This window comes from Monodelphis domestica, chromosome 3 (assembly GCF_027887165.1).
Source record: "Monodelphis domestica isolate mMonDom1 chromosome 3, mMonDom1.pri, whole genome shotgun sequence".
Lineage (NCBI taxonomy): Eukaryota > Metazoa > Chordata > Mammalia > Didelphimorphia > Didelphidae > Monodelphis > Monodelphis domestica.
The window spans coordinates 29,540,433-29,564,541 of NC_077229.1; the positions used below are offsets into that span (position 1 = coordinate 29,540,433).

The following is a 24,109-nucleotide window of genomic DNA, read 5'->3' on the forward strand; positions in this document are numbered from 1 at the left end:
AGCTTGGGCATGCCTTCCACCCCAGAGTTCAAATCTGGCCTCAGATACTTATAAGCTATGTGACCCTGGGCAAGTCATTTCATCCTCTTTGCCTCAGTTTCCTCATCTGTCAAATGAGCCAGAGAGCAAAATGACAAACTACTCCAGCATCTTTGCCAAGAAAACCCCAAATTTTGTAATAAAGCATAGGAAATGACTGAAATGACTGAACAATAACCAATGTGTCAGCTATTGTGTTAAGGTCTAGGAATGCAAGTATAAAAAAGAAAGGTAGCAAGGTGCCATGGGAATTAAGTGACTTGTAAGAGCCATCCAGGTCCAAAGTGTTAGTCCTTAGTTAGACTGGAGAAGCAAGATGCCAGGTACCTTGGATAGCTCAGGATTCTTTCTCCATTTAGAGTCAATGGCCACTGAGATTCCTTTGGTCTGTCATTTTATGGGTCTCTGATTGCCCAGTCCCATGCTGATATTTCCCAGAAACCCTCTCACAGGCCTCTCAAGATGGGGGGATTGTGATTGGCAGAGATAAAGTCCCAGTGACCTGGATTCCTTAAATGTCAATATGGCATTTACTGCATGGTGGGGACAGCTCTCGAAGCAACTTGGCCCTGGTTATCTGGGAGGTAGAGGGGACCCGCTGCTGCTGCTCTTTGATCTGGGGTGCCTGCTGGGTTGGAGAATGGGAACGGCTGCGATCCACCTGGCAGGACCTGAGAAATGCTATCATCCCTTTTGTTGGGGATTTGCAATGACTGCTCCCATGTCACCGAAGCCCAGCTTCAAGGTGAGCAGGGGAAGAGATCTCTTTGAAAGGAAGACGGCAGCCAGCCCCCTGGGTAATTAGGCTGGGCTCTGCCATGTTAAAGAATACAGTGGGGAATGAACCAGGCCATGGAACTGTGGTTTATTAAAGGTTACCTATAATCAGAGGCGAATTGAATTAGCCCAACGATCCAGAGATAATGCGAAGCCTCTATATTTAGTGACTAGCAAAGGAACCTGCAGCCTGGTGGAATTTTCAACTGTTTCCCAGCTACCCAACTCTGAAGCCATCCTAGGAATAGGGCAGGGATGAGAGACTGCTAGATTTTACTGTAGAGGGAAGTCAGGCACTCAGTCAACAAAGCACTGACCATGTGCCAGGCATTGTGCTATAAAGGCTGGGAATACAATGGAAGGAAAAATGGTCTCTGATCTCAAGGCACTCAAAGTCTAAAAGGGGAGATAACATGAAAATGACCAGGCAGTTGCAAGATATGTACACTATAAGTGGGAGGTCATCTCAGAGGGAAGGTGTTAGCATGGGGAATGGAGAGGAGAGGGTTGGAGGGCATTATAGGCAATGGGGACTGGGAAAAAGGCCTTCAGAAGGTAAGACTAGAGCTGAATCTTGAGGAAGCCAGGGAAGCTTAGAGGTGAAAAGGGAGAGCATTCTAGGCATGGGGAAGTACATCTCTGAGTCTATCCATTCCAAGCATCATAGTTGGAAGCATTTATAATGAAACATGAATAGGAGTGAATAGAGTCCTGGAGTGCTCTGCCTGGGTTTGAAGCCTATTCCTGTGACCATGGACAAGTCCCTTGCCCTCTCAGGGACCTGGTTTTCTAATCTATAAAATGAAGGGGTTGGACTCAATGATCTCTAAAGTCCCTTCTGTATCTCTAGGTGTTACTATGTCACCAACATTTATGAGCTCTGGGACCATAGACAAGATAATTTATTGCTCCATGCCTCAGTTTTCTCATTTGTAAAATGTGGATAATAAGACATGTAACACTTTGTTGGGGTTATCAGGAAGCTCATGTGAGATGATGTGAGTTAAGCACTTAGAGTGATTTTGAATTGTCAGCTAATATTATCAGTAGGATAGAATAAAAACAGCTGGATGTAATAATAGATAAGAGTACTGAACCTGGAGTTCAAATTTGCCCTTAGATACTTCCTAGCTGTCATTTAACTAAGTCATTTAACCATTGCCTGCCTCAGTTTCCTCATATGTAAAATAAGAATAGTAATAGCAACTAAGCCCCAAGGCAGTTGTGAGGGTCAAATGACAGAATATTTGCAAATCTTAAAAGTTCTACGCAAATGTTCACTAATAAATGGATAGACAGCTAGCTTTGGAGTCTGCCCTGAGGCAAATCCTGCTGAGGATACATATCAGTTGTATGACTGGTCAGGTCACTTTCGAAGACTTAGTTAGAGAAATGCATGAGTGGAGAAAGGGATTTCCACACCAGAAGCTTACTGCCAATCAATTCAACAAGCATTTATTAAAGTCCTACATTGTGTCAGACATCATGCAGTCACTGGAATACAAGACAAAAACAAAACAATCTCTGTATTCAAGGAATTTACATTCTATAGAGAAGACAATGAAAGCACAGAGATTGATTCCTGATAAGATTAAAACCAAAACAAAAACCTAAAGATTCCAACAAAAAAATCCAACTGTGACTCAATTAAAAGAATATTTTGTCCCAGAAAGAAAACTTTCAAGACTCTAAAAAGTTTCAAGACTCTAAGGCCCTGGATGAGTTATCAACTGTAGTGATGGACGGAACATCCTCACTAGGAGTTACATCACTTAAATCATTGGTCCAGATCTCTGTCTCTCCTGCTCCTGTCTGTCTCCCCTCTTTCTCCTTCTGTGTCCATTTTTCTATGTCTGTCTGTCCATCTAACTATATATCTCCCTCCCTCCCTCTTTCCTTCTTTCTTTCCTTCCTCTCTCTCTCTCTCTCTCTCTCTCTCTCTCTCTCTCTCTCTCTCTCTCTCTCTCTCTCAGACTTTTAGAAAAAAAGAAAAGCCTGAGCATCTACAGAAGAGGAGGGAGTTTGATTATGATAAAGACAGCCTTGATTTCCTGGCTGTGGGATTCTTGACAATGATACACAGGAGCAGAAGAGTAGGTTCCCTCTATAGGATTACCTCCTTTGCAGTGATTTTCCTAATCATTTCAGGAACAAGGTAGTCATCCTACAAGGAAAAGAGAGTCCTAGAAAACATTATGACTTTAAGGGATTAGGTAAGAAATTCCACCTGGCTGTCGAACATAGATGAAAAGACCATTGACCTTTCTGCCAAGGTGGCTATCTACCAGGTGACTGAAGGCCTTCCACAGCCAGCATTTCTTATACCAAATACCCTCAACCAAGCACATGTGTATGGATGTGTTCAGCATTTCTCATCCCAAATACTTACAACTATGCATGTATGCTTGTTCAGGTACAAAGTCAGCATTTCCAACCAAATACCTACAATCATGCACAGGCGTATGGATGTGTTTGGGTACAAAAATCAGTAATTTTTACACCAAATACAAACAACTATGCATATGTGTGTATGTATAACATGTTCATGTGTGTATGTACAACAGCTAAAAGTCACACACTCTAGATAATGCCAAGATTTCCTAGTTAATCTCAAAATTGTCTGGTTAATGACATCAATACACAGTCAACTTCCAGTTAGCCCCACTTAGCTCATGCATAATTCTTCTATTTTTACATTATATGCAGAATATCCTGGCCAGATTCTTATCCAGATGTTTGTACTGTAAAATTCATTAGCTCAGGCTGCACTACCATAATCACTGACTTTCAGAGTTAGAAGGACATGAGAGAATTTTGATTCCAATCTTGTTGTTTACCTGAAGAGACAAATGAAGCTCAGAGACAGGCCTGGTCACATAGATAGTAGCAGAATTGGGGCTTGAACTCAGATCTTCTGAATCCCCTTCTAGGGGAGTCATTTACAAGGAGTCATTCAGTGAAGAAGCATTTATTAAGTATTTATGTGAAACTATGTTAAATGCTGGATGTGCATAATAGAGGCAAAAAATTGGGCCATGTCTGCCCTCAAAGAGCTTACACTCAACTGGGAGAAACAACATGCAGATGAGTGGATATCATGTGTGTGTATATATATATATACATATATATATAATATGTATATACATATACATACATACATACACATACATATACTATATAGAGAAAGACAGACAGACAGAGAGACCGATAGATAACCTGAAAGGGAATTATTGGCAAGGTAGGAATATAGAAAAAGTCCTTTTGTAGAAGATAAGCTTTGAGCTGAGTCTTGAAGGAAGTCAGATAATCATATTATTAATTTCAGCTCTTTGACCTCTTCCTAATTAACCTATCCCCAAAGTTACATCACTACAGATAAAAATGTAAGGACTTGACTGCTAAGAACAAATACACATGGGGCCACTGGGTGGTTCAGTGGATTAAGAACCAAGCCTAGAGGAGGTCCTAGGTTCAAAGCTGGCCTCAGACAATTCCCAGCTGTGTGGTCCTGGGCAAGTCACTTAACCCCCATTGCCTAGCCCTTACCATTCTTCTGCCTTAGAACCAATACCCAGTACTGATTCTAAGATGGAAGGTAAGGGTTGTAAAAATAAAATAAAATAAATAAAAACAAATACACATGTAACAATTTCATCCCCGCTTCCCAGGGTCCAAAGACCTGAAATCAGTATGCTGGAGCACTGGTGTTTGGGGTTTATTAGTAGTATTCTGTCTGTGATGCCCTCAAAATTAGTTTCATCCAATTCAATTCTTTCATTCTGCAAAAGAACTGTAACTAGGGTAAAATAACAGGGCTCCGACTTTTAAAAAATCATATTTTAAAAATTTTCATCTTGTTCATTTTTGTAAGTGAGTAATCTTACAAAACCAAAACCTTAAAACACAAACCCCAAATAAACAAATGAAAAATCATCTTCTTTCTTTTTCATTCTGATTCCACCAGTTCTTTCTCTAGAGGGGAATACCATTCTTTGTTATAAGTCCTTCAGAATTGTCCTGGATCAGTGTGTTGCTGATAACAGTTAAGTCTATCATAGTTGATCATTCCACAATGTTGCTGTTACTATGTACAATGTTTTCTTGGTTCTGCTCATTTCACTCTGCATCAGTTCATGAAAGTCTTTCCAGCTCTTTTTGAAATCATCCTGTTTATCATTCTTTACAGCACAATAGTATTCCATTACCAAAGTATACCACAATTTGTTCAGCCATTTCCCAGTTGAGGGACATCCCCTTAATTTCTACCACAAAAAGAGCATCAATATCAATGACACATGTAAAACCCAGTGGAATTGAGCATTGGCTACAGGAGGGGGGTGGGAAAGAACATGAATCATGTAACCATGGAAAATTTTTCTGAATCAATTAAATAAAATTTTTAAAAAGAGCATCAATAAATATTTTTGTACAAGTAGGTCCTTTCTACTTTTTGGTTCCAATATTTAGTTGGGGGGGGGTCCTACTGCCCTTTGGCATCCTGTAGCACAAATGACCTATTCTTTTACCTGACCAGAAGCTGTTAGCCCATTTGTATAATTGAAAAATCTGTTACCCTAAAAAAAAGAACTACATTTCCTGGGACCCCACTGACTTCCTGTCATTATGTACTTCCTGTAGACAGAGGATATAATGCAAGGACGGGGAGAGTCCCGCCTCTCTCTTTGGCATGATGCAGAAATCATGGTGGCGGTGGTAAGATGGGGATTTTGAAATAGTTAATCAGCCATGGGCACATGGTCTTTGTTTTGTATCCTCTTTATCCCTTGATTTTTAATCATTTGGTAAACCTCCTAAATATAGCATTTTTACTATTAAGATTTAATTTAAATTTTACAGTTGGCAACTAGAAGGGACAAGAAAAACTCAAATTTTTTTTTAAACCCTTACCTTCCGTCTTGGAGTCAATACTGTGTATTGGCTCCAAGGCAGAAGAGTGGTAAGGGCTAGGCAATGGGGGTCAAGTGACTTGCCCAGGGTCACACAGCTGGGAAGTGGCTGAGGCTAGATTTGAACCTAGGACCTCCCATCTCTAGGCCTGGCTCTCAATCCACTGAGCTACCCAGCTGCCCCCTAAAACTCAATTTTTTTAAGATAGCCTAGATAAATTTCTAAGCCATTTTTCTTCTGCCAAGGCTTTTTGCCCACCCATCCCACTATCCCTCTCCTGATTCTTTCTCCCACTGTCTGTCACTTTGCTTCCTCTCCAGCTCCTCCAAGGATGTGAATGGTTCATGGTCAGGGGTTGTCATCCATGTTCTGCAGGGAATGGGGCTAGATTCCCTGGGGGACTATCTTGTTGTGACTAAATCCAAATGGGACAAACTATTCCCTGTCCTCTCTACTTCTAATCAATTAAATTCCTAGGTATGGATCTGCTAATGAGACTCAAAGTGATTAAAAGTGGGCATCTCTGACAAATGATTATCCTTTCCTTGCCTGTAGACTTCCAGGGACAGAGAACTGCCTAGCCCCTGAGGTAGCTCTCATTCCACTTTGGGACCCCTCTTATTGTTAGGAAGTTCCTCCCCCCCCCCCCGTTCTCTCTCTCTCTCTCTCTCTCTCTCAAGCTGAAACCTCCTCCCCACATCTTCTCTGCCTCGATCCTATTTCTGTCACTGGAGCTCAAGGTCACACAGCGAGGAAGTAGTGGAGCTGAGAATGAAAGCCTGGTTCTGCAACGTGTTTCTCCTCATCTGAGCCTCTCTCTTTCTTGTGAAGGGTTCTGTTTTTGGTCCTGGACTTTGAGGTTAAATTCAGTTCACTCTTCAGCCTTTTCATCTTTCTTACCCTGGGTGGCTTTTCTTTTCTGAAGGTCCCAGCAAGGGCCTCATGGAAGAAAGGGACAAACACTTGCCTGGGTTTGCCTTTTAGCACAAGGGAACAGCAACTATTTTAGGACCAAAGCACCCCTAACTTTGCTGCTGTTGTGGTAGGAGATTATTTTTTCCCTGGCACACTCATAATGCAAACGAAACTGTTTAAAAATAAATAGTGGATAGAGCACCTGCATTCAAATCCAGCCTCAGGAACAAGTCATTTAGCCCTGTTTGCCTCAGTTTCCTCATATGAAGGAAATGGCAAACTACTCAAGTATCCTTGCCAAGAAAACCCCAAATGGGGTCATGGAGAATCAGATGTAACTGAAATGATTGAACAACTACCAAACAAAGAAAGCAACAATTGGAACTATAGAACTATTCAGTTAACAGGGAATCCTCGTGGGAGTTATTGTGAAATAATTGTTTTTATTGTTATTGTGGTATTGTTAGTGCTTTTCTCTGGTCCTTGGTATGTCCACCCTGCAGAAAAGAGCAACAGTCTTGAAGGAGGCTGACTCTGGCTTAGGTAACCTTTCTGCTTCCCTTCCCATTGACTGGGTGATGAAAAAGGCCTCATCGGCTTACACAGTTCGGATTTCCCATGCCAAGCACGTGCACCTCTGTACATGCTTCATCTAAGAGGCAAGCTCTGGCTTATGTCCAGATTACTAAGCAGTCTCAGGATTGACCTGGGAGTCTGGGGAATGACACACTACACAGTCCAGTTCCATCTAGCCACCTGGAGCTTGTCCATGATGGAGGAGTGGTTGTGTCTGCCTTAGTTTGGAACACTTTGAGATGAGTGGTAGCATGGGGCAGTGGAAGGTTTGCAGTTTTGGGGAGTCAAAGGTCCTGGGTTCAAAGCTCATATCTATCCTTTAACAACAGACAATCTTGGGGGAAATCATTTAATTTTTCCGGGTCTCAGTTTCCTTTTCTGTAAAATGTGAGAGTCTGACTAGATGACCTTTGAAGTCCTTTCCAGTGCTGAGTCCATGGCCTCCTACAATCCTTTGATTCATAGGAAGTCTTCAGACCAAACATAAGTTGTATTTGGAGAGGTGGCCTCATACAGGGGAAAGAAAACCTGAGTGTTGTCTCACTTTGCTGCTTCCTAGCTCTGATCTTGAGCAGGTTGTTTCTCTGTGCCTTAATTTCCTTTTTTGTAAAATGAATGGGTTGATGGTTCCCAAGATGGCACCAAATGAAGCATTCCCAAGGCAAAAGCCCATTTTTAAACGCTGCTTACTTCTTCCAGTATTGAATACCCTCTGCTAGAAGTCAGAGATTTAGAGAAGAGACCATATAATCTAGGTCCTTCATTTTACAGATGGGGAAACTGAGGCTCAGAGAGGTTTAAAATGACTTTATCAAGGCTATACAAGTAGTAAGTGGCAGAATCAGGATTTGATCATAGGGAACAAAGGGAACTGAACCCAGATTCTCTTATCCCAGCTTTCCTATACCATACAGCCTTGTGATTAATATGTTAATGGGGAACACAGTAACCTCAATATTGAACTAATAATGAGAAAGTGAGTAATCCAAATATGGATATATGAAGTCTAACTAAGTCAGAAACTACAGTTCTTCTGGTTATTTTCTCTTCTAATTCTAACTTAATCCTATTTAATTAACATTTATTAAGTATCTACTAGCAACTAAATGGGCACAGTGAATAGAGTGCCAGGTCTGGAGTCAGGAAGACTCATCTTCCTGAGTTCAAATCTGGTGTCAGATGCTTGCTAGCTGTGTGACCCTGGGCAAGTCACTTAACCCTGTTTGCCTCAGTTTCTTCATCTGTGAAATGAGCTGGAGAAAGAAATAGCAAACCAGCTGTGTGACCCTGGCTGGGCAAATCACTTCACCCTGTTTGCCTCAATTTTTTTCATCTGTAAAATGAGCTAGGAAAAGAAATGACAAGCCACGCCAATATCTTTGCCAAGAAAACCCCAAATGGGGCCATGAAGAGTTGGACATGGCTGAACAGTAATGGGCTCCTACAAGATGGGATGCTTAGCTGTCAGGAATACAAAGACAGAACAGAAAGCAGTCCTTCCACTCAAGGAGCATCCATTCTCCTGGGGGATATAACATCTACAGAGAGATACCCAGATGAGAATTTGAGAGGGGGAGAAAGTATCACTGATAAGAGGGGGAATCAGAAAAAGCTTCCCACGAGGAGGTGGCCGCTGAGCTGAGCCTTCAGGGAATGCAGAGAAACTTTCTAAGAGGTGTGAGGAGAGAACACATTTCAGGAAGGAAAGACATCTTGGGTTCAGAGGTGGGAAGTGGCAGGCTGAGTTTGGCTAAGAGCAAGTGAGGTGGGTTTGGTTGGAAAGCAGTGCTTGAGAGGAAGTAATGTGCCCTGAGCCTGGAAAGGGAAGGTCAGATGTCTGAGAGGTTTTAAATGCCAAGATCAGAGACTTCTGAGACTTTTGAGCTTGGAACTACATAATCCTATTTCTACTTTAGTAACATTATTTTGTTCATCTTTTTTTTTTAGTCATGTCTGACTCTCTGTGATCCTATTTGGGGTTTTTCTGGCAAAGGTCCTGGAGCAGTTTGCCATTTCCTTCTCCAGTTCATTTTACTGATGGGGAAACTGAGGACAACAAGATTAAGTGACTTTTTCAAGTTTTTCTTGGATTTGGATTGGATAATAAATTTCTCAGGCTGGATTTGATCTCATGAAGATTATTTTATCAGCTATGCACAAAGGTTGGATTGGAGGAAAGGGATCATATGATCATCCCTGCCTTAAAAAAAACCCCTTATCTTTTATCTTAGGACCAATACTATGTGTTGGTTCTAAGGCAGAAGAATGGCAAGGACTAGGCAATTGGAGTTAAGTGACTTGCCCAGGATCACACAGCTAGAAGTGTGAGGCCAGATTTGAACTTAGGACCTCTTGTCTCTAGGCCTGGCTCTCAATCCACTGAGCCACCTTGCTGTCCCTTGTTCTTGCCTTCTACTGAAGATGACTTTATATTGATGGTGCCGGTGTATGAAGTGGTCCAGAGGCAGGAACTGGATCTACAGACTGACAGATCAGGTCTACCCAAGAGTAGAAAAAAATCTTGAATCAGAGATTTTTAAAATGTAGAAGTAATTTTAAAAACAAGAAAGAGTTACCTGAATAAAAGAATTAAAAGCAAAAACCCCAAAATTAAAATGGATAAAATAACACTTTTAATGAGTTCAAAAATCATTCAGAACTTAGAATTCTAGAAGGTCAGAGCTGGGAGGGGGGTCTTAAAGCATAGAATGTAAAAGTTGATAGATAGATCCCTTAAGACAGGAAATCAGATTATTAAACTAGAAGAGAGTTGAGAATACAGAATATCAGAACCAGAAGGACCCTTAGAACAGAGAATGTCAGGGCTGGGAGGAGTCTTAAATCACAGGTTGTTAGAGTTGATGGATGCCTTAAAACAAGAAATGATATTGTCAGAACTAGAAGAGAGTTGAGAACATAGAGTATCAGAACTGAGAGGACACTTAGAACAGAGAATGTTAGGGCTTAGAGAGACCTTAGAACATAAAGTGTCAGAGCAAGGAGAGAACTTGGAACAAAGAATGTCAGAGCTAAAAGGGGACTTGGAAGGGGAGATGTCAGAGCTGGGAGGGGTCTTAAAGCACAGAATGTTAGTTGATAGATGCCTTAAAACCAAAAAATCACAAATTGTCAGAGCTGGAAAAGAGAGTTGAGAACATAAGAGTATCAGACCTGAGAGGGTCCTTAGAACAGAGAATGACAGGGCTAAGAGAGAACTTAGAACATGAAATATCAGAGCTGGGAGGGATCTTAGAACAGAGAATGACAGGGCTAAGAGAGAACTTAGAACATGAAATATCAGAGCTGGGAGGGATCTTAGAACAGAGAATGACAGGGCTAAGAGAGAACTTAGAACATGAAATATCAGAGCTGGGAGGGATCTTAGAACAGAGAATGACAGGGCTAAGAGAGAACTTAGAACATGAAATATCAGAGCTGGGAGGGATCTTAGAACAGAGATTTCAGAGCTGAGAAGGACATTCAGAGTTCAAAGCTAGAAATGGGTCCATTCCATCAAACTTTTGACATAAAAAGTTAGAGGAGTATGGGACCCCAAAACAATAAATGTTACTATTAGGAGGGCCTTACAGATTATCTATCTTCTCATTTTACAGAAAATGAAACTGAGTTCTACAGAAGAGAGGTGACTTATTCACAATCACACAGCTGGTTGAGGCCAGAGTGCAAACCATAACCAGTGTTCATGCCTGTACATTCCATTGGATCCCAGTCCATTCCATCCTCTTGGGCCTTGTACCAGTCTTGGCTTTCTGACCTCTGTCTAAGTGCCCACTAAGTTCCCAGAGGGCAGCTTGGCCATCTGGCACTTTCTCCCTATCCCCAGTAACCCCTCTCACACATTCAGTGTGTGGTGCCAGGCAGACAGACTCACGTACATCGCCGGGCAGATTCCTGGGCCAGCTCAAGCCGGTAGATGGAGAGTCGGTTGACGCCACCACATATGTTGTTCTTCTCACCCTTGCACTCCATGTTGCATTCGGCCTGGCTTGCATTTGCCCCCTGGATCTTGTGGCCACAGAAGCACTCGGCACCAAACTCTAGCCCAGCATACAGGTAACCCCTAGGGAAGGGAACATGGGTGTACTCAGGTGGAGAGGCCAACAGCCAGGGCATCCTTCACCCCACTGGGGAGATTCTGGGTCTTGGTGCCTCATTAAGAAAAAGAGTAACAATGGAGATTATGAAATTTGTAATCTCCTTCCTTTTGGGGCTCCCATACAGTTCCACCCCATCTTCCACGCCAGTCTCTACACTGTTTTTCAAGCAGACAATAATAACCCATTGGTGCCCATGTTTTTGCTGCTAGAATACCTGAATAAATGAAAATGCATTTAAGTGCCTACTGTTCACCAAACCTTGGGCAACTGGTCCCTGCTCTTAAGGAAAATGCTGATGAGTCTGGCAACTGTGATGAAGTTCTGAGCACCAGAGAAGGGCATGGAGAGAATCCGGTGAAATGACCAGTAGGGTGAAAGACCCTGAATTCATATCAACTGATGACTAGTTGAACTGATTAAGGATAACCTTGAAAAAGAGAAGACTTCAAGGATTTTAAAGACTGCCTTGTGGAAGATGGGTTAGCCTGGTTCTCCTTGGCTCCCAAGGTCAGAGAAAACCAAACAATCAAACAAAAAAAGAATTAAAAACAAAAACAAAACAGATAAAATAAAAAATACTTTTTAGGGGTAGAAGTAGCAAAGAGGAAAATTTAGGTTGGATATGAGGGGAAACCCCCTAATGATTAAAACTGTCCCAAAGCAGAATAGGCAGAGGTCTTCAAGCAGAAACAATCTGGCTGTATTGATATATTGTATATAAGACTCTGGTTTGGGGGTGAATTGGATAGCCATTATAGTCCCTTAAATATCTAAAATTCTGATTCTCTGATAATAGATCCAGTACTAGTCTTGGAATCAGAAGACCTGGGTTTGAATTTGGACTCTACCATTTACCATTGGCAGGATCATTCTTGGGCAAGTCATTTTTTCATCTACAAAATTCAAATATTAAGGCTAGGTGACTTTTAATATGTGTCAGAGATCCAAATGCTCTGATCTCTCTTGAGCTGTTTAGACTAAAGAGGGTGATGGAGGAAGGAGGAAATGAAGTGAGAATGATGAGGATATCAGGCAGTCTCAAAGTGAGGAGAGATAAACAAAAACATGAATAGCACTTGGTATCATTATTGCACATGTTCTCATTCTATTGAACATTCTTTTCTTTGGGAAATGTTTCCCAGCATTCTCTCCCTAAGAAGGCCGCTTAGTTCAAAGGGCCCCTATTCCTGATAATAATAATTCTTATTACTATTATTATTGTTATATTAGTGATATGATACTTTATGTTTTACAAAATACTTTATAAATATTATCTCAGGATATAAGTAAAATGTAAAAGATATCAAAATCTTTCTTGAAACTCAGGATATAAAAAAAAATATTTATCCCCACAAAACCTCTGGAAGGCAGATGTTATCATTTCTCCCATTTTACTGGAGAGAACTGAGGCTTGGAGAGATGAAATGATTTGCCCAGTCAATAAGTGTCTGAGGCTGGATTTGAACTAAAAGCTTTCTGACTTCTAGTCCAGAGCCCAGTGCAAGCCTGAGCAGAGAGAATGAGCTAAGAGCAAAGCAAAGAATTTCTATTTTAAAGATGGCAAAACTGAGGCCACATGTGCCTAGTTCAAGGAGAAGACAAATTGGGTCAACTCAATTTCCACCTCTCTCCCCACCCCGCTACAGAAAAAACAAACCCAAACTATACTTTGGAGTCTGAATTGTTCAGATAGAGTACTGGAATCCACAATAAAACTTTTCAATTTCAACTTTGCTTTGCTGTACATCTAGCCTGAGAAATAGCTTGGGTCTTCCATGATACTCAAAATGTTTGGCAAGTGGACAGTAGAGAACATTTTTATATCTTCAGCACCTAGGACAGTACCTAGATACATACTTGTGGATAATCCTTGTGGATTGATTGATTTGGAGACTTGGGACCTAGGTTGGAATCCTGAAAGCTACAAACTACCTGTGTGTTTCTGAACAAGGCCCTCCCCTTCTGGTTGTGAGGAGCTGGTGGCTCAGTGGACAGAGCATTAAGACTAGAGTCAAGAAGATCTGACTTTAAATCCAGACTGATACTGACTAGCTGTGTGACTCTGGACAAGTCACTTCCCCTTTGTTTGCTTCAGTTTCCTCAACTGAAAATAGCATAATAATAATACCTAGTTCACAGGGTTTTTGCAAGGATCAGATGGGATATTTATTAGCACAATGTCTGGCATAAAGTAGATACCTAAATAATGCTTGTTCCCTTTATCTTCTTTGGAGCCTCAGTTTCCTCTTCTGTAAAGTGAGAAGGGTAAATGAATTGATCTTTTAGTTTTCTTTCAGCTCTAAATCCTAAGATCCTATGACTTCTGTGAATCCTATGAATTTAGTTCAAAACATCAGTCAATAATGCAAACCAACCCGCTTATTTGGATCAAAATATTTAGAGCTGACAAGAACCTCAGAGACCAACTGGTCTAAGGGTTCTCACTCATTTCTATTTCCCCCTTTGTGATCAGACTGATGAAACCTAAGGACCCCTTCTCAGAAGTAGGTTTTTCAATGAATAAAATAAACTACCCAGGATTATAAAGGAAACCAATTAAACTGAAATAAAGATGTATATTTGCCCCCTACCTAGCTGGGTTCACGAAACCATTTGAAATCTACCCATGGAGCTCAGATTAAATCCTTGATTTAAAACCTGTCCTCCATGCCTTTTTTTTAAAAAACAGAGGAGGAAACAAAGGGCTTGTCCATGAATCAGAGTCGGGCTCCTTGGGCCCTCATATCTAGTGCCCTTTCCATCACACAATCATCCTCTGGGCAGCAAGCCAACTGTTCAAGGGACCATGTGGAAATCGTTGAGAGAAGAGTTAAATCTCTTTGCCATTCTTCCTCCTCCACCATCATTTCCCCCAATCTGCTGTGCTGGAATAGCATTAGGGCTCCCTACTTTCTGCAAGATCTCTTCTGGGCTTCCTCTCCAATGCTCGCAGGAACCTGGCCCCACAGTGTGAGTCTGGATCCAGTGATTTACTGGGATTCAGCTGAAGGAAGCATCACTTTATAAGAAAAAAGGCCTCACAGGTATGATAGATCATAAGACAAGAGGCAGCCCCATTACTTAGAGACAGGAAGGATTTTGCTTTTGTTGGAGGTGAATTAGGAAATGATGGAGCCTCTGTGGCTCTCCAGGGTGGAAAGCCATGAGCTTGGGTACCAGGTGAAGCTGGGGAAAGATGTTACTATGGACAGACTGGGGCATTCTGACTGACCCCAAGTAGTTTGACCTCAGAGGATAAAAGGAGGAAAGTTTTGGAGAACATGGGTTGATGCAAGGAAAAACTTCCCAGGAATTGGAAATGTCAAGAAGTGGGATGAGTATAAAGTGGTAGAAAGAGTATAAAGTGGTGAGACAGAGACCAAGGACCTGAGTTTGACTCCTGCCTTGTCTACTTAGCATTTGTGTGCCTGCCCTGGGTTTCAGTTTTCTCCTCTGTAAAATGGGAGAAGGGTAGATTGGCTGGCCACTCAGGCCCCTTCCAGGTCTAGATCTATGTCTTTATGATCTTAGTGGTCAGCCTCAGGAGGAATGGGTCCCTTCCTCATAGAAGACGAACCAAAACTGGATGACCAATTGTTAGAGATTCTAGAAAGGGGATTCATTTTCAAGCACAAATTGGACAGGGAAAGAAGGATGACCAAGTGGGTAGAGCATCAGATTTGGAACTGAGAACCTCCTCTGGAAAGTCACTTCATTTCTGAGAACCTTGATTTCCTCATATGAAAAATGGAGATAATAATAGCACTTTTCTCACTGGGTTATTGGACAGTTCAAAGGAGATTATGGATGCCAAGTACTCTGCAAACCTTACAACACTATATAAATGTCAGCTATTATGATAATTACTGAGGGACAGCTTGCATAATAGATACTGAATTGGTCTCAGAGAGGCCTGGATTCAAGTTCTGCATATGACACACATTGGCTGTGTGATCTTGGATAAGTGGTAGGTACAGGTCTGGATCTCCCTGGGGAAGAGACCTTTCATCTTTGGACCATCCTCAATAGTACCTGGTAAGGAGGAAAGGCAACAATCCTAGAGAGATCTGAGGTGGGAATTGAGGGCCCGCCGCCATGTTTGACCCCAGAGGGGCTTGGCCTGAGATTCTCAGAACTGGATTGGTAAAGTATCTAAGCACATGGAAGCTGCCAAGAGAGGAGTCAGAATCCTAGAACAGAGAACATAAAACCTGGGAGAAATTTTAGTACATAAGATGTGAGAGCTGGGAGATGCCTTGGAAAATATAATGTCAGAGATGGAAGGGACCTTAGAATAGGGAATGTAAGAGCTGGGGGGAGCCTTAGAAAAAAGGGAATGTCAAAACTTGGAGGGAGGTTTAGAATGGGGAATGTCTGAGTTGAGAGAGAATATAACACAAGGAACCTTAGAACATCAGAACTGGACCAGATCATAGATCTAAGGATGTCAGGAGGTAAGGATCTTAGATTACAGAATGGGAGAGCTGAGAAGGGTCTTAGCCCCCAAATCACTGAATATCAGAAGAGAGGGCCAGAGTTGGAGAAGTAGGAAAAAAATCTAGATTTCAAATCAAAAGATCTGGGCTAAAATGTTGATTAGCCTATTTATTACCTGTTTATTACCTGTCAAAAACATTTGAACTCAGTTTCTTCATTTGTCAACTAAGGGGTTGGACAAAAAACCTTTAAGGCCCCTTTTAATCTATGATCCCAGAATTTAAAATATCAGAGAAAGAAGTAAACACTCCAGCATTTTCCATTGACACATGGGGAAAGGCAGGCCCAGAGAGGGAAATTAGATTGCTCAAAGTCATACAACAAAGGAATGAGAAGAAGAAACATTTTTGTTGTTGTTCAGTTGTTTCATTTGTGTCTGACTCAATTTGAGGTTTTCTTGGCAAAGATATTAGGGTGGTTTACCCTTTCCTTCACTAGCTATTTTACAGATGGGGAAACTGAGCTAAACAGGGTTAAGTGACTTGCCCAGGGCCACACAGCTAGTGTCTTTGACTAGATTTGAACTCAAGTCCTTCAGACTCCTACCAACTTTCTGTTCTAAGTTTGTGATTCTCTCACTTTAGCCAGAGCAGAGCCCAGGAGGGACCTGCCCAAGTAACTATTTTGAGATGATCTGTTTTCTCTTCTCTCTCTTTCCTCCATACGAGGCTGCTGGGTCAGCTAGTCTCCGGGGTCCCTCTGGTTCTGCCCTTCTTTGATCTCAGGACCATCCAAGAATACATCCTCAGGCTCCTCCTCCAGAGGGAGAGCATTTAGAATTCTTGCATCATTTACATGCCCAGGATTGCTGCCTTGAAAACAATTCTTTCCTCTCAGCGAACTATTTTTAATCACAAATATCATTTTCATTTCAGATGAGGAATCTGAGTCTAGCCAGGTGTCTTCCTCTTGTTGGGAGGAAAACAAGACCTTCAGAGAAATCCTCAAATACACATGAGCACACGTTTGTGTGTGTCCCTACAATTCTCATGCCTGGTACACTAACATTTTCAGATACACCTTCCTTCTCTTTTACCTACCTCATAAATTCACTGTAAAGATCAAGTGAATTCATACTTGAAAAGGCTATAGCACAACATCTGGCACATAGTAGGGGCTTAATAAATGCTTATTCCCTTCCTTTCCTTTGTATACATACACTCACCTGGGCACAATCACACAGCCCCCAGGTACTTTGAGTATATAGAATATAAATATTATATTTATACATTAATAAATAGTATAATATAAATAATATAATATTTACATATAAACACAGATTCACACATACTGTGTCCTCACACCTATATGCCCTCACCAATATTCAGTCATGCTCATCTGCTCCTCTCTACTACATTCATATACAATCCCCTATTTTCCCATACACACACAGCCCTTCTAACTAAAATCATACTGATGAGGAAGTTAGGTAGCACTATACATAGAGCATCAGGTCTAGACTCAGACCTGACCTGGTTTCAAATCTTACCTAAGATACTTCCAAGCTGTGTGACCCTGGGGAAGTCACTTAACTGATTGCCTAGTCCTTGTTGCTCTTCTGCCTTGAAAATGAAACTCTGTACCAATTCTAAGACAGAAGGTAAGGACTTTAAAGGGAAAAAAAACCCATACTGGTGTCCTCATACTCACACCCTCAAATAATGGAAGCCTTCTCTAACCCCTCTTTATTTATATTACTCCATCTCATTCAACTGAGGCATCCCAGTTCTGGAAATTTCTATTCTTGCATTAAATAGGCCCTATGTAAATCCCTCTTATATATGGTTGAAGAAGGAAGAAGGGTTGAAGGTTTGAAGAAGGAAGTTGGGACTAATAATGAAGTCACAAGACTTTGGAGAAAGCAATACCAAGTTAAGAAAAAAAGTCCTCCATTTGCTTCCTGCTCAAGCTATAGGTTGTGTTCAATCAATCAATACATGTTTATTAAGTACATACTATGTGCCAGGCACTGTGCTAAGTACTGAAGATACAAAAAGAGACAAAAGACTATCTTTGCTCTAAAGGGAACTAATGATCCAATGGGTGAAGGAGATGACAACATACAAATAAATGTATACAGCAAAAAATTAACAGAGAGAAGGCACCAGAATTAAGAGGGGCTGGGGAAGACCTAGGGATTTTAGTTGGGCGTAGGTGTAATGGCTAGTGGGCTGGTCTTGAAAGGAGAAAGATGTGAGTTCAAGTCCTGTTTCTGACTATTTGACTTAATTCATTTAAGTTTTTTAAGCCTCAGCTGTGAAATGAGTTTAATAGTGACTATTTCTAAGGTTGCCAAGAGGATCACAGATTTAGAAGTTACTTTACAGGTTAGGTCTAGGTCTTTATTTTTTTCAGATGAGGAAACTGAGGTCAAATGAGACTATGCATGCAAAGTGCTTTGAAAAACTTATAAAGTCTGATAGACATATTAGCTGTTATTATTAGTATCCAGCTAAATAATCCTCTAGTTTTTCCTTTCTTCAACATTCAATTGACTGTAAGACTCTATGTTCCCCAAGCATGGATTTGAGAATGGGGTCAGAAGATAATACCAGTGACCCCGAAGGAGTAGGGTGATGTAATGGATAAAGTGTTGGACTTGGAATCAGTAAGGACAAGATTGAATCACACTTCAGATACTTGTTAATTGTGTGACCTTGAGCAAGTCACCTAACCTTTTGTGTCTCAATTTCCTCATCTGTAAAATAAAGAGGTAGAATCTGATGGTCTCCCCATCAAAGATCCAAAGAAAGAATCAAGGAAAGGTAAAAACTGGAGAAGTTTAATTTTTTCCTGTAAATGTTATAAATAATAATGAGGATGATGGTGGTGATGATAACTAATGTTTCTATAGCATTTTAAGGGTTGTGAAGCACTTTAAGTATAATATCTTAGATGCTATTATTATCACCTCCATTTTATATATGAGAAAACCGAGACTGAGTGACATTAAGTGACTAGCCCAGGGTCACACAGTTGATAAATATCAAAGCCAGGATTCCAACCCAGCTTTCCGAATCCAAGACTCTCTGTCCACTGGGCCATGCTATCTCAAATGAGTCCAGTTAGGGAGCTAGGTTAGGGGCTTGAAATAACTGACTCATGCTAAGTTGGAAGTCCTCCCTCTTGAAACACTGTTCATGGAGCTGCATCCCAATGGTTGGCACTTTTGCTGGTGGGCTGAGCAGTGGGCCTGATGCCAGAGACCCCACAGGCCCAACAGATTTTTGTCTCCTGAGGTAACTTCTCTTTTTTTCTGTGCACCTTGGCATAAGGCCAAGAACCAGATCATTATGTCCTAAGACCTCATCTTCATAAATTTGGTACCAGGATAAAGTTTTGTGGGCTAACTGGCTCACTTTCATCTGTCTGGGTTGCCATGAGATCACATACTTCAACAGTATTTGCTGCTGGAAGGTAGGGAGGATCAGTAAGCCCCCTGGAGCCCCTGACTGATTTGCACACACCCATGCACTCCCTTTAAACCCCACATTCACACCTCCTTTGCCCTCACACCTGCACACTCCAATCTCCCCACAGACAGAAAGATAAAGAGCACCAAGTGGGGGGAGGTAGGCTGGAGAGTGGAGGGACATCCTTAGGGGCAGCTGGGCTTTCGTCCCACCCTACCGCTCAGCACAGCTGTCCTGGCAGCGGAAGACTGTCATCTTCTTGTAGTCAAAGAAGGATAATCCTCGGAGGGCCCGTCTGCTGGGGTTGTCCAAGTAGCAGCCGACGTATTTTGCTGGGGGAAGAAAAAACAGACCCAGCTGAAGATGGAGCTTAGTGGGAAAAGAAAAACCGTGCCAAGAACAATCCCAACATTGATATTGGGAGTGCCCAAAGAGAGATGGATTTGGATGGAAAAAGTGGACCTCGCTTTGACTCTGTTATTTTGAGCTTGAACAACTTTGGGCAGGTCTCTGAACTCCCTGGGCATCAGCCTCCTCATCAGTGATATGAGGAGATTGGATGAGATGAATTCTAAGATTTTTTTCCCATCTCTAAATATAGGCAAGATTGGACAATGGAAAGAGCATTCATTTTGGCATCAAAAGAAATCAAAAGACTTGGGTTCAGATTCTGAATCTATTGTTTTCTAGCTGTGTGACCATGAAAAAATCACCACTTTCCTGGGTCCCAATTCTTCATCTGTCCAGTGAGAGGGTTGGACTCTATGGGCTCTAAGGACCCTTTGAGATGGAAATCTCTGAATCTTTACTTTTACTTTGATGCCACCACCTACATCTGGTTAAGAAGCTCAAGACACAGAAGTGATGGGGTAGGAGTGGCATCTTGGAGAGTGGTTTGATCTCTGTAGGTGGGAGTAGTGGGCTAGAATGGAAAGAAGCTTTAGACTTGAGACTGGAATGAGTGAAGTCCTACCTTGGAGTGTAAGCAGTGGTTAGATGACCATTTGCCAAGTATGTCATCATGGGAATTCCTTTGGCGTTTGACTATATCATTCTCTTTCTCAGCAAACCCCAGGGGCTTCCTATTATCTGTAGGATCAACTCTATAAACTCCTGTGTTTGGCATTTAAAGCTTTTCATGACTTGGCCTACCTTTCCAGCCTTATTATACAGCATTATTATTATACATTATATTATACTATACTAGACTCTTATGCCATATCATATTGTACTACACTGTTATGTTATGTTACATCTCCTTCACATTCCTACAGTCAAATCAAACCAGCTTTCTCCTCTTACTCATTTATGACAGCCCATTTCCAGTCCTTTTGCCTTTGCCCAAGGAGTCCTCAATGCCTAGAATGCACTCCCTCTTCACCTCTGCTTCTTAGGATCCAAGTTTTCTTTAAGACTCAGTTCAAGTCAGGGCAGCTAGATGGCACAGTACAAAGAGCACCAGGCCTAGAGTCAGGAGGACCAGGATTCAAATCTAGCCTTAGATACTTTCTAACTATATGACCCTGGGCAAGTCATGTATCCCCATTTGCCTCACCCTCACTCTTCTGTCTTAGAGCTATTATTAAATACAGAAAGTAAGGGTTTGAAAAAAGATTTAATTCAAGCCCCATGCCTCATGAGTCCATTCTAGATCCCCACAAATCAGGGGTTCTTAACCTGGGGTTCTTGAACTTGTTTATATATATATGATATATATATATATGAAAATAAAATAAATATATAAGTATTTTAATATAATATATTTTGTATAGACAGATTTTGCGAGCAGGTTGGTAGCACAGTGGATAGAACTTCAAGCTAGAGTTGGGAGGACATGGGTTCAAATTTGGCCTTAGACACTTATTAGCTGAATGACCTTGAGCAAGGTATTTCACCCTGTTTGCCTCAGTTTCCTCATCTATAAAATAAGCAAGAGAAGGAAAAGGCAAGCTATTCCAGGATTGTTGCTAAGAAAATCTCAAACAGGGTCACAAAGAATCATATATGACTGACCAAAAACAATAACAGTTTCCCCCTTTGTAAAATGCAGTTCATAATACCAGTAGCCCTTACCCCCAGGGCCATTATGAGGTTTCTGAGATAGAACAGATTGGAAATTTCTTTTTGGATTTTAAAGTATCATAGTGTTGGTTCCCAGAAATGTTTCTGGGACCATGATGAACACACAACTGCTATTATTTTTCTGCAATCGTACTCTTATTTAACATTTATGTACAAGCAGGGCCCATTTCCCCCATCTCTTGGTCTGATTTTACATTCCTAACTGGCTTTCTTTCCCCTTTCTCTCTGATCTTCAGGGGAAAGACACATCTAGACCATCATTCTTTGCAGGTTCACAGGCAAAACCCCCACATGGGCTGTTCCCTTCCTTTCATCCCCTTCATCATGGCCCATTGTCTTTCAGGAATCACTCCAGACAGGAACATCAAAGGATGCTTGACTGGCAGTCCTGTTCTTCCCAGGGTGCCAGAGACAGACACATTCTGAAACTATTAACCCAGCAGATTCAAAATAGTTTGGAGAGGAGAGATTTTCTATCCTCCTGAGCCATCACTGTGGCTCTCCTGTGCTAGACCTGCTCCTATTTAGGACCAACTCTCCAGCATCACTTTTTCACCCTTGATCTTTTAAACAGTCGGTTTGCAAGAATTGAGAACTCAGAAAGAACTGGAATTCTAACAGAACAGTGAAAGTCAGAGCTGGGAGGGGCCTCAGAACAGCAAATATCAGGGCTGGGAGGGCTTTTAGAACGGGAGATGTGGGATTAGAGGGGGAGGGGTCTTAGAAGACCAGAGCTGAAAGAATACCATGGTTGGAAGGGGTCTTCAAACAGGGTTGGGAGGTGACTTAGAATAGATGTCAGAGGCAGGAAGGACCTTGAAATAAGGAATGCCAAAAGTGGGAGGGTCTTTAGAATATAGAATTTTGAAAGTGTCTGTTTCAGATAGTCACGTGGTCAATAAATCTGATAACTATAGCATTTCCTCTTCAAGCCCAGTATAGCATAAAAAGGCAGCCCCAAACTATGAACTCTGGGCAAAACATCCTGCCAGGAAAACCAGCTCAAGCTCAGGTGTATTGACTGGAAACCCACAGTAACATACATATTGAGGAGACTAGGAGAAGCAGAAGAACGGGAAAGGGTTTGAGAAGCTGAGAAATGCCCAGGTTGAGGAGGATCCAAGGATAATGGAAACCCTAAGCAAAGGCCAGACTGGGGAGGTCCACAATAGTGCCTTTACTAGAATAGCCAAGGACAGAGACCTGACTGGGGTCATTGACGTCTGCTAGTTCTCTGAGCACAGGGGTATCAAGGGAGATGGAATCCAGTGTCAAGAGCCAGGAAAATTGAGGTAAGGAAGTAACAGGACTTGATCACCTATCTAAAAGTGCAGGAAAGAACACTGTGGTATAATCGAACGTAATGGACTTCTCCATTAGGGGCGGTGTAATGTCCCTGAACAACTTTCAGGGATCCAGGAGAAAAAAAACACCATTCATAAGCAAAGGATAAACTATGGGAGTGGAAACACCGAGAAAAAGCAACTGCCTGAATACAGAGGTTGAGGGGACATGACAGAGGATAGACTCTAAATGAACACTCTAATGCAAATACTATCAACAAAGCAATGGGTTCAAATCAAGAAAACATCTAATGCCCAGTGGACTTACGCGTCGGCTATGGGGGGTGGGGGGGAGGAAAAGAAAATGATCTATGTCTTTAACGAATAATGCTTGGAAATGATCAAATAAAATATATTTAAAAAAAAAGTGCAGGAAAGAAAAGAGCCTGGCCCCCAAACCCAAATCAGGAATGGAGGTTGGAGATATGGCCAAGCCGAAGAAAACAACAAATACTATAAAGCATCATCATAGTTTCAGAGACACTCGGACCGTAAACTAGAATAGAGCAATTCCACAGCAGCTATCAACCAGAGCTCCACCAGAAAAAAAAATGGTGTGGCCACAAAGACTATAAGCCTGTAACAAATGAAGCAAGTGATAAAAATAAAAAAATAAATAATGATTGGGAAAAACAAGAGGAAAATATGACATATCCATGATGAAGAAAAACTTGGCCAGGCAAGACAGTTAAGGGGAGATAATTTAATAATCATCAAACTTCCTGAAAACCATGTCAGAAGAAAATGCTTGAATATATTCTCTTTCAAGAAATAGGGCTCTGATAAAGATCTAATTTTTCAGTCAATTTAAGTCAAATTTATAAGAAACCAAGTCATTCCCTAATTGACAAATGGTCAAGGGATATGAATAGGTAGTTTTCAGATGAGGAAATAAAAACTATCAATAATCATATGTTCTAAATTCCTCCTGATTAGAGAAATGCAAATCAAAGCAACTCTGAGGTACCACCTTACACATTGCAGATTGGCCAATATGATAGTAAAGGAAAATAATAAATGTGGAAGGGATGTGGCAAAATTGGGACACCAATGCATTGATGGTGGAATTGTGAATTGATCCAACCATTCTGGAATTATGCCCAAAGGGCTTAAAAGAATGCCTGCCCTTTGATCCATTAATACCACTACTAGGTTTGTATCCCAAAAGACATTTAAAAAAATGGGGATGGATCTGTTTGTACAAAAATATTTATAGCTGTGCTTTTTGTGGTGGCAAAAAATTTGAAAATGAAAGGTTGTCCTTTGATTGGGGAATGGCTAAACAAATTGTGGTATATGATGGTGATGGAATACTATTATACTATAAGGAATGATGAACAGGATGATTTCTGAAAAATCTGGAAAGACCTACCTGAACTGATGTGGAGTGAAATAAGCAGAACCAGGAGAATATTATACACAGAAAATGAAACATTGTGGG

At 41.4% G+C, this 24,109-nt stretch overlaps 1 protein-coding gene across 2 annotated transcripts in view; it reads right to left on the reverse strand.

Annotated features, from left to right (window-relative positions):
• The window catches only part of WSCD2 (WSC domain containing 2), a 160,784-nt gene that overhangs the window by 30,134 nt on the left and 106,541 nt on the right, over nucleotides 1–24,109 (reverse strand). The window contains exons 3-4 of one of the 2 annotated variants that reach the window (XM_007489968.3): nucleotides 19,461–19,575; nucleotides 11,112–11,296 (exon numbers count right to left, since the gene is read on the reverse strand). The exons of the other annotated variant lie outside the window; for it this stretch is intronic. Of the exons in view, the coding sequence (XP_007490030.1) occupies nucleotides 11,112–11,296; nucleotides 19,461–19,575 (300 nt within the window). The remainder of the gene's footprint in view (nucleotides 1–11,111; nucleotides 11,297–19,460; nucleotides 19,576–24,109) is intronic. 2 annotated transcript variants of the gene reach the window in all.